Source organism: Echinops telfairi, unplaced genomic scaffold, assembly GCF_000313985.2.
Source record: "Echinops telfairi isolate 266 unplaced genomic scaffold, ASM31398v2 ScPeMD7_7473;HRSCAF=8511, whole genome shotgun sequence".
In the NCBI taxonomy this organism is placed as follows: domain Eukaryota; kingdom Metazoa; phylum Chordata; class Mammalia; order Afrosoricida; family Tenrecidae; genus Echinops; species Echinops telfairi.
In genome coordinates, this window is record NW_022111377.1 from 7,986,548 (window position 1) to 7,997,549 (window position 11,002).

The 11,002-nt window shown below is 54.8% G+C and overlaps 1 protein-coding gene across 3 annotated transcripts in view; it reads right to left on the reverse strand.

Moving 5' to 3' along the window:
• Positions 1-11,002, reverse strand: part of PFKFB3 (6-phosphofructo-2-kinase/fructose-2,6-biphosphatase 3) — a 19,883-nt gene that overhangs the window by 6,084 nt on the left and 2,797 nt on the right. For all 3 annotated transcript variants that reach the window (XM_045285598.1, XM_045285599.1, XM_004712623.3), the window contains exons 2-12: positions 10,407-10,473; positions 9,733-9,807; positions 9,348-9,404; positions 6,956-7,080; positions 6,121-6,328; positions 5,577-5,723; positions 5,331-5,435; positions 3,663-3,792; positions 2,798-2,860; positions 2,584-2,648; positions 53-226 (exon numbers count right to left, since the gene is read on the reverse strand). In XM_045285598.1, coding sequence (XP_045141533.1) covers positions 53-226; positions 2,584-2,648; positions 2,798-2,860; positions 3,663-3,792; positions 5,331-5,435; positions 5,577-5,723; positions 6,121-6,328; positions 6,956-7,080; positions 9,348-9,404; positions 9,733-9,807; positions 10,407-10,473 — 1,216 coding nt within the window. The remainder of the gene's footprint in view (positions 1-52; positions 227-2,583; positions 2,649-2,797; positions 2,861-3,662; positions 3,793-5,330; positions 5,436-5,576; positions 5,724-6,120; positions 6,329-6,955; positions 7,081-9,347; positions 9,405-9,732; positions 9,808-10,406; positions 10,474-11,002) is intronic.

Consider the following 11,002-nt stretch of genomic DNA (forward strand, 5'->3'; position numbering starts at 1 on the left):
CCCCCCCCCGCAAGCGTTGTGACTACAGAGAAGGAAATGGGAATCAACTGACTTGTCCGGGCATCTGCGTGGGCACCTCCGGGGGCAGGCAGTTGGGCAGGGCAGCAGAAGTGGAAGCCACATGCTCCTCAAAGCTGTTGATGCGAGGCTTTTTGGTGGGCTCGGGGCTGGCTAGTGGGGTGACACTATTGCGTCTCATGAGCGGGTTAGGTCCCTTCTTTGCATCCTAAGCGAGACAAAGACAAAAGGGAGAAGGCGACAGTTACGAGGAGGCAGGAAGTAAATAAGCAAATTAACGATGACAAGTTTCTGTGCTTCTGGTGAAACTAAGAGTGGCCCCGGGGAAGGCCCTGGGCCCCTAGCACTGCAGTTTGTGGCTAGGGGACAGCCTCCTGCCAGGCTCCTCTCCCGGGTCGGTCGGAGGCCCGGCACGGACAGTGGGAGTGGGCATGTGCAAGGGACAGAAGGTGCGCAGGTGAAGGGAGAACACAGGACGCGGGCCCGCGTTGGTTCCACGCCAAGGAAAGAATCGTTTCTTCTGGACTCTGAGAAAGGCCGAGGGAGGGGGGAGGGAGGGCAGAAGGGAGAGACCGGCTGTGAGGGCCACAGGAGCAAGGCTGACTGGCAACCACGGAGAGGAAAGGTGCCTGTGCTCCGCTTCCCTTTGAGGCCTGAGCACCTGCCCTTTCTGCAGAGTCCACCGGGAACAACTCCTGCTCCCCATAAACCTGCTGCCCTAGGGCGGAAATGAAGGCTCAAAATCAGCCTGCCAGGAGCCCCTGCCAGCCAGGCCCAAGCCTCAGCCTTGTGAGCAGCGTGAGCGGCTGCTTCGGGCGGAGAGCCCACGGGTCAGAGGAAGCAAGAATCACCTATCTGGTGGCAGGGGCAGGCCTCAGGGGTCCTGCAGTCCATCAGGCTGTCTGCTTGTGGCTCAGGAGCTAGAGTCCTGTCAGGGCCCCATGCAGTCCTCTCCTGGGAAGTCTTAGGAACGCTGCAAGTTGAGTTCAGGCCAGACCAAAGGACTGAGGCAGCCGGCTGGAGGCAGGCAGAGGGCCTGCACCAGCCGGAGCCCTGCCAGCCAGCTGGCTCCTGGCTCAACGAAGGCAGGGCAGCAGCCGGTTCGCCACATCGGGGGAGCCGTCTCAGCCAGCCAGTCCCTGCCCAGGGGAGAGTACACTGAGCTGACAACTGTGATGCCCAAATCTAGTAGCTGAGCTCCTGGGGGCCCAGGCAGTAGCTTATTTTGGAGGATTCGTGTGGACAGGATGCTATGCTTGGTGTGCAAGGAGGGGTCTAATAAGAGCACAAGGGAGAAGGTGACTAACACGGGCCACACTTGGTGTACCAGGAAGGGGATGATTCCCAACGGCAAAGCCAAGTGGATGTTCATTCCACCACATACTGCCACGGCACAGCAACCCTGGCAGAGCCCTGATGTGCTCGGTGGGAGCTCCACCTGAAAGACCACTGAATGTCAGTGCTTCTGGGGTGGAACTCACACAAAAGCAAACACCGGGCCGGTCTCCTGGAAAAGCAGCTTCCCATTTACCACGCCTCCTATCTCTAACTCCCACATCAGACCGGCATTTCTCTAAGCCCGCTCCCTTGCTCTACGTGGCCACTGCCTTCGTACATCTGAACCCAAGCACGGAAGATGAAGGCGAAACCCAATCCTGCTTCACGGCGGCGGCTGCCTGTGAGGAAAACGCCCGAGGAACTGGGCTGCGGGTACTTCACGCACGCTGACAACGTGCCTTGCTCTGGAAGAGCCACTTCTCAGGACAGAGAGGAAAGGACAATAGAGACGGGGCTTCCATCTGGAACAGTAACCAGACCGGGAGAAATTACAGGTTGATGCCTGGCTAGAAACCCATTGGCCCTCTTAGAAAACAAAGGCAGCATGCACGTTGCCTCGCAACCAGAGCTCTTGAACAGCAGTGTCAGAAACACCGCCTCTCTCAAAGACGGCTGCCGGTGGGCCACTCTGATTATGTGCCTTTCTCCACAGTCCTGGCAGGAGCCCAGTTTCCCACATCCGGCTCCTGAGAGGGCTCGCGACACAGCTTCTGCGCTCCCATTCCAGGGCGCTGACCCATAATTTTTCCTATTCCAGTCAGGGTTTCGCTTCACCCACATTTGAAAAATTCAGATCTGTTCCAATTTCACTTTGTCTGCTGAGATTGAACCCTTCAGAGGGTTCCAAGGGCTGGAAAGGAAGCATCTCCCAGAAGCCATGAGGATGACGGAGCAAATACACAGATGTGGAGGTAGGGAGGGGACAAGTCTACAGGCCTGCTTCAGACCAAGGACGATAATGATAGCAGGACGGGACGCAGGGGGTGTCCCTGAGGTATACATGCGCAACATGCTGGGCATGGCAAAAACATTGGGTTATGTATGTTTTTACATTTTCTTTTCTTTATTACGACAATGAGAATCACACAGGACTGGCAGATGCCACCACTTGTAACCGATGGGCCCATCCCATACTTCAATCCTCTGGAGTGTGCACGGAGTTCTTCGAGTGCCCGAGGACAGGGTGGGGGCGCTGAGGGGGTGGGGGGCACCGAGGTGCATACTCACCTCTGACCTTTCCCGGTGCGTGCTCACAGACTCCACATTCAAATAGATGGATTCCACCCGGCAACCTGGGGCAGGGGTTGAGGAGAGAGCACAGCTTCAGTCAACGGAGCGGGAGGTGCGAAGCCTGCTAAAAGCTCCGCGGCCCCCACGAAGTCCAGCTATGGGGATGCGCTCAGCTAGGGGGCTGCATGTTAGCAGTGGCTGCCTCATTTACCATAAGCAACAGGCGTCAGCTTCAGGACGGTGTGTAGAGGACACTTCAGGTAGGGCATCTCCTCTGAAAAGCAAGCAGGTAAGAAGGAGGCTTCAGGCTTCAAGATGCCCATCTCCACAGGGCACAGTGAGAGTTTCTGACACACCTGTGCCCCCAGCACACAGACCAGGAGCAGAAACTTTAAAAACCTACCCTTAAACAATGCCTGCATTCTCACTGCCAACAAATCGATGGCAACTCAAAGCAACCCTTTAGGACAGAGTAGAACTGCCCCGGTGGGTTTCCAAGACTGGAATTCTAGAAAGCTTCAATTTCTTCCTTGGAGTGGCTGGTGGTTTCGAACTGCTGACCCCATGATTAGCAGTCCAACATGTAATTAATTCACGATGCCACCAGGGCTCCTGCAGTTAGTTGCTTCTTTCTTTTTAAAGGCATTCGCAAAACAACTAGGTATGTCTTGGGGTTCAACTGCACTGAGGGCAGATACAAGACACAGCTGTTTTAGCATCTTTGGAGTATTCTGGGCTCTTTGCTCCACCAGTAGGTTGCTGAAGTGTCTTCTCCCTAAGCCAAACCCCCAGGTGCTTTCTGGAAGTGTTTGTAGTAGGGCTACTAAGCCCACAGCCTGCGCCTTGGGCCACGTTCCACAGTCCTAGGGCCACCACGGGGGGCTCGTTTCAGAGGAGAGGTTTCTGGGCAGCCGGCCTCGCACACTGACTTTCTGAGCTTCCAGAAACTACATCTTTGTGGGGCATGATATGGTCTACAGATGCTGCACTAGCCCTCCTCTCTCCTCTTCCGGAAATGTGAAGCTCCCTGGGTCCCTGTACCCCTGTACAGGAAGCGTTCAGAGGATGGACAATACCTGCACTCTTATCTAAGAAGTACGCCAAGAGGCAGCGGAGCACGGCTTGGTGGCAAATCACCAGCACATTCTCCTGGCGCTCCAGCTCCATGATCACGGGCTCCAGTCGCTGGACCAGGTCCTGGTAGGACTGCAAGACAGAGAGGGTGGGGCGCTGTGTGAGAGAGAGCAGGAACGAGGAAAGGTGGGAACCCCCCTACCCGGCCACACCTCCCCAGCCCCCTGAGCCAGCGGACACTCATTCGCTCACTCCCCTGTGAGTTCTGGTGGCACTGTTGAGTAATTGTGACACTGTTAACCACCAGGTTAGCAGTTCAAACCCCCAGCTGTTCCTTTACAGAAAGATGAGGCCGTCTGTTCCCATAAAGACTTACAGCCTCAGGAACCTACTATAGGGTCTTTGTAAGTCAGGGTCAGTGTGATGGCTGCATCCTAATGGGAGAGCCGGGAGAGTAGTGACCCTTTCACCAGGGAGACACCAGCACAAGCAGCTTCCTGGAAAAGACCAATCGCCTGTGTGGATAGCAAGGGGGTGGGGGTGGGGGAGCGTACCCTTCTGCATGGCAAGAAGCCAGCTGCCAGACTTTCTGAGCAACTTCTTTTCTAACCCTCAACTCGGGACTGAGAGATAGGGCAGCTGGGAAGGGGTGCCGAAGATGCGCAGCCTGAAAAGGTCTGCAGGGCCAACAGGGCTGACCCTTGACACACTGAGTGGGATGAGCCCGCGCTCACACGGCCCTGTGACACAAGGAATCCAGGAAAGGCATGTCCAGAGAGACAGAGAACAGCGCAGTGGTGGCTGGGGGACGTTGGGACTGACTGCCGACGGCCCGGTGTCTCTTTCTGGGCGACAGAAAGGGGCAGTGAGGATGGGTGCAAGGCGTAACATGGTGAGTGGACAAACAACCGGTCTACCGGGCCCCTTCCAGGGGCTAAAACGGTACACTGTACATCGGGTGCATTTTAGCGTAATAAAAAGTGAAGGCACTAAGGGGCAGGATTGTGGCTCTAAGACCAGGCCCTCGCAGCCACTGCTGCCGCAGCCACCTGCCTCTCTCACTAGCACGGGCCCTCTGAGGGCGGGTCAGCGTGAGGCTGTGTGCGTGCCAACACGAGAGCCAAGCTATGCCTAAGGCTGACGGGGGTTAGAGGAAGGCTCCCTTGGGCGCCCAGTGCTTTTCCAGCCAAGGTGGCCTTCACAGCAGGCTTGAGAAGCTGCCCGTCCATGTGCACCCATCTTCTCCCTCCCCCTTGTCATTACAGATGTCACTGGATTCACACATCTGTCACTCACTGAAGGGAAAAGGCCTTTGGGGAGGGGGCAGGGGGGCAGGGTGTCTCCTGGAACTCGACTCCGTGTGAGGAGCAAGTGACAAGTGTCCAGGACTGGCTCTCAGAAACTCAACCTCACTGCCGTCAGGTCGATTCTGACTCAGGGCGACCAGATATTGTCTGCATGTCAGACTCCCTCGTCCTTGGGGCTGACCGCCCAGCGTGCACAACCAGTGTGAACCTGGGGTCCCTCCAGGCCCCGCTCCTAGCCGCTGTAAGGTGCTTCATGAGCATGCCACACACAGCACACACACACTTTATCATGCTGCGTGGAGGGAAATGCCTCCGGGTGGATAACGAAGCCAGCAGGAGGCCGGCCTGCGCCCACACGCGTACCTCTCCCGTGGGGTAGCGGTAGTAGTATTTGTCCTGCTCTCGAAGGGCGTATTCCTCGGGGTAGGTCTCCTTGATCTCCTCGTAGGTCATCTCCTCACAAACACCCTGGAGGGGACACCCAGCGGACGGTCACTCAAGTGACAGTAGCCCCGAGGGCCCATGTTAACGTGTGGCTGCCTGAAAGAGCCCACACACACACAACCCTCTTCCTCTGTCCCTCCCACACGGCCACGGGCAGCCACTCACCGCGTCGATCTCATTGAGCGCCTTCCACTGTTCGTAGGGAAGTTTCAGGGCTTCCGAGGTCTGGATGGTGCTTTTCAGCTGGCTGGTCCACACCTTGAGGTCCTTCAGGTTCTGTTCCTCGACAAACTTGCTCAGGGCGTTGGCAAACTGAGAGGACGTGGGTTGAGAGGGGACACAGGGACACTGCTCACCGGGGCTCCTGCTCCTCCTTCACAGAAGCAGGGGTGGCAAGATCCACTCACCCTCACCCTAAGGACTGGCCCTCTGCTGCCATTAGAATGGAGAAGAGACTGGGAACAATTTGCCCCAGCCCCTAACAACCAGGCTGATCTCCCTGAACACAGTGGGTCACGCCTCCTCAAAGCCCCAGTAGAGCCTTACATTTCAGTCCCTGTACACACACACACACACACAACACACACACACACACAGGCAGCAGCAGTAGAGAATGCCAACACCTTGCCCACCACCGCCGCTTCTACAACTTCCCTAGCAGGAAGGGCGCAGGCCTGCCTTCCTGGTCCCTCCCTACACACCCACCTACCTTCTTGCCCCTGACGGACAGGCCAGAGTCACCCCCTATCTTCCCTAGGAGGTTGTACTCATTCTCCCCGTGTCGACACAGGTAGATGGTACGGGGCTGCACGTGGATGTTCATCAGGTAGTACACGATCCGGCTCTGGATGTGGTCCTGGACTCGGTTCACCAAGAACCTCCGGCCGACATCGATCACCTTGATGAACGACAGCTCTCTGCAAGGGAGCGCGGCCAAGGGTCAGCCCTCAGAGCGTTGCACCGGCAGCCCAGCAAGGACAACCCCCAGCTCCGTGTCCAGAAGACTCACGCCGCCAGTTCAATACTATATAAGCTCCTTGAGAGCAACGGCTGACTGTTCCATAAGAGCCGGAGAGTTAGAACACAGCAACCAGTGTCCATCCAGAGGGCCTGCCCACAAGGCTTGTTGGATTCCCAGAAGTGGGACGGAATAGCAGGGAACAGGAAAGAAACAGCTGGCGGGATAATAGCGAGATGACATCTCCAGTGTACACCGACTCTCTATACTTCTCTGAAGCACCCGAAATAGTTACAGGGAATACCTATTTGCCCTGCTGGTGTAGTAGTGTATGCCTTGTTCTGCTAACCAAAAGGCCGGCAGTTCGGATCTACCAGTTGCTCTGTGGCAGACACACGAGGCAGGCTGCTTCCCTAAAGACTCACAGCCTCGGTAGCCCTATAGGGCAGCCCTACTCTGTCCTATAGGGCTGTTATGAGTAGGAATCGACTCACTGGCAATGGATATGCTGGGTGGGAACCTCCCTCGGGCAAACAGTGAGAACCCAAAGGTGGGCGGCTCACACCTGGCCCCTCTCGGGCCTTACCTGTCACACTTATCAGGGTCGAGAGGCTGGTAGTTGGCTTCGTAGCAGTTGATCCTCTTCATGAAGTCCTCCATGGCATCGGCCGAGTTGCAGTGCTTGTAATCAGGGCTGGAGATTTTCACTTCCTGAAACACCAGAGAGGCAACAGGACGATTAGTCAGGCAGGGGAGGCTTTCTTTCTGCTGAGAGCAGGCAGGATCAGGAGCTTTCCAGAGGGGAGAGCAGAGAGAGGCTCCGGTTCCGGTTTCCCTTCCCCGGCCTTTTTGGGCCAATTGGAGGAACCCGGGGGTTTGGGGCATTGATTTTCCAATTTTGTTTTCCCCATTTGTTTTTTTCTTGGTTTTTGTTAGGGGTTTTTTGGGCCCTTATTAAACGGTTTAAATTAATTAATTACCCCATTAACCATTTAAAAAAAAAAGAAACCAGGGGTGCTGAGTCATCACGTGACTGTGAGGTGGTGAAGGCATGGTGCTACGTAAAGAAGTGCGGGGCGGGAGGGGCGCCCCTGCTAGGTTCTCGGGAAAGGACCCAGACGGGGCATCCACGAGGATCCCTTCAGGAAAACCTCCCAAACAGTCCACCCTTCAGGAGCCCTGGCCTGCAATCCAACCCAGTTCCATGGGCGCTTCTGCAACACTCGCCACAACCCTGGCCTGATGAAAAGACACGCCTCCCAGGGCACAGCCGCCATCCTCCGAGCCCCGACCAAGGCCCAAGCCCTGTGGCCAGCCTCTTATGAACTACCAGCCTCTGCTCTCCCGTGTCCACATGGGCCGCCCTGCTCAGGGCTGCTCTCATGGGAGGAAGTGGAGAAGAGACCCTGAGAGCCATATCCTGTTGCCCAGCAGCAGGCCCTGGCAAGCTGGGAGGCTGGGCGGAAACTGGGAATCTCTTTGTGCTTTTTTTCCTTTCAACGTCTCCCAGGGCTCTGACAGAAAGGCAGCCACTCTTCCAAAGTCCAAGTTCATAAATCCCTTCCTCGTGCGCGCACAGCTGCCCACACACAAAGAACAGTGGGGAGGTTTGACCCGCCAAGCTGCTCTGAGTCCTCATCAGAGAAAGAGCTTTCTGGAGACGGGAGGCTGGGACCCATGACTTAAATGAGCTGAAGAATGCAGGGACGAGTGACCAGGGATCTCCCAGCTGAGCTCACACACGGGTGGCCACACCCGGGGCAGAAGAAATTGCCTGGGAGCTGCACTGTGCTTCACAACCAAGTGAAACTAGTATCGAGCCAAACCAGGGAGTCACAGAGACACCCTTTGTCTCGGGCATTGCAACATCTGCTTTCTGGTGGTTTGAATCATTTCCTTTGGAGCCAAAGGAACAAATCTGAGTGGATTTTCCACAATCTGAAGAGCTCTTCCTGAATGAGGAACCCATTTCTTAAAAAACGCTTGCGATATCCCTACTACCTTGGAGAAAAACTCCAATACAAGGCTCCCCCTCTCCTTGGGAACATCTACTGCTATCCAGAGCACCCCTTGGGGGATGGCAAATGTGGGTAACATGCTCAGATGCAAACCAAAAGGTAGAAGGCTGGAAAGAAAGGCCTGGCATGAACACCAGCCATTGGGCACCTGATGGAGCACAGCTCTGCTCTGGCACGCGGGGTCGGGGAAGCTGCCGTGAGTGGCAATCGACTTGACAGCCACGAGGTTTTCATTGGTACGGCAACCCCAGAGAGTCCCATGGAGAAACACTGAAAGTGCTTATCCTTACAGACACAGCTGCTTCTCGTGCATCTGAGCAGAACATTGTCTTCTCTACTCCAAGAAAAGGTGACCTATCTACAGGTAAAACCCCACCAGAAAAAAAAACAACCACCACCAGAACCACCTCTACCAGTGTGTATGGAATACTACTTTCAACGGATCATACTGAGAAGTTAGCTGCCAATCACCTCTCTGTGACACAGGGAAGGCTCGCCTATCAGGAAGATGACTTTACTATACTACTTCGACCCGGTCTTGGAAACCGACTATTCTGGACAGGACTAAGCCCGTGTGTCCTTTCTTCTAAACAGCATGCCACACACCATCTGGGCCTGCCGAACTACTGTCACACACATCAACTGACCGGAACAATTTGTATTTAATATGGCTGAGCAGGAATGATAACTGAAACAGAAAAATAAATAAATAAAAGACAGGCTGAAGCCCGGGAAATGGGAGACTAGGATGAAGTTCGGTGAGCACTCTCCTGAGCAGGCTGAATGGTTGGCAACTCCGCCTCTCAAACAAAATCAGTAAAAACGGGGAGGATCGGTGATCACTGTAAAAATTTGGTTTTCTTCTCCGGGCAGGGCCTGGTTTTACACTTTGCACAGTCTGCGGCTGTCCTCGCAGCCTAAGCTACTGCATTACAACCGGGGCTTTCTTCTTGGTCTTACCATGATGTTGGAGGCCACAACCGTCGGGTCATCACAAACAGATTCAATGAAAAACACCTGTGTGGAAGCAAGACAAACTGTGAGGAGACAGACCAAGGCATACAGAGAAGAGGCCAGCTTTGAGATCAGTACGATGTGAGCTTTACACAGAAAGTAGAACTCCATTCCCAAATCCCCAGATACCTAAAGGCCCGCTGACCCAACCCCGTGCCCCATGTCCAGTTAACCTCTAAACATCCTAACACAGGAAGGCCCTATTTTTAGACAGCAGGAGCTGTCAGGTACCAAGGACGAAGCAAGGTTGGCCCCCCAGTCACAGTCCACCTCAAAGTTGTTTCCTTTCTCCTGCTCCCAAGGACGAGATGAGACAGGAAGCCTGGCTCACCTTGAAATCATTTTCTTTGGCGAAATGAAGGATCGTGTGTCTCCTCTCCCTGGTGGTGTTGGTGGCATCAAAAACCTGACAGGGAGAAAGCAGGGCAGGCAGTGAAGAGGAACCTTATTTTGAGTTTAAGCAAGATTTACTACAAACCCAACTAGGTCAGGCCTGTCACTTCCATGAAGACTAGGCCAAAATCGTCTGTTCCAAGAAGGGACTGTGCGTTGCCCAAGGTCTCCCTAAGAGTCCACAGTACCCAAGGTCCAGCCCTGTGCCAACTCCCACTGTCCACAATGCTGAGGGATAGTGGGAGGAGGGGTGGGTGGGAAAAGAGATTTAAAACTAACGAAAAAGATACACGCAGCAGGAGGAGGGTGTATATGGAAAACCCATCAGCTACTGTGGCTGGCAGCAACCCCAGGTCCTCCCATAGAGGAGTGGGGGAACAGAGCCCCCCAGCTGGTGGCTCTTCGGGCCCAGCCCCATTGATCTCCCTGCTGAGCCACTGTATGGCTCCAACCACGTGGCTCTCAACCCTCAATCCCTCCAAGGCCCATGGTGCTTGTCCACATTTGCTGTAGCTATGCAGTAACTCCCCACAGCTCCTACAATTTGCTCTCTTGGGGATGCCATGCTGGTAAGAGATTAACAAAGAAGACAGTGGTCTTCCCTAGACTTACCGCAATTTGGCCTCCTTCCTGTGTCAGGTACACTTTGACATCTCTCAAGGCAGCTAAGGCACATTGCCTGCAACATGCAAGAAAGAGAAGCTAAGCATGAGGGCAGAGCCATGTGCACTGGCTGAGTCCAACCAAGATGCCCAGCCACCCTTGTAAGTAGCAGAGCAATGGCAAGTACTATCTCTACACTGTTCAGTGCTACGGACAGGTTCCCCTTCGTAGGTGTCAGGTCCCTGAGGCGCCCCAGGTGCCAGCCCAGCATAGATGGACTTGAGTCAGATTCATGAAGTGGGGGGCTCAGGCCTGAGTAGACAGTGGAATCTCCTGGGAGGTTTTCAAAACCCCATTCCCAGATCCCACCCACTACACTTCCCATAGCAACCAGAGTACCGGTTAGGGGTGTGGCCTGACACTGGGAGTTTGCCAAGCTCCATAAGGGAGTCTACCTCACAGCCCGGATGGGGCCCTACTGTGTTTGGGTTTGATATCTAGTGCTTGAAAGAAAAACTCTTCCTCCAATGTAAACAGATAGCTTTCAGTGAAGACTATTTTGATCATTCTTAACAGGATGTTTCTGCGGGTGATCTGTCTCCCAT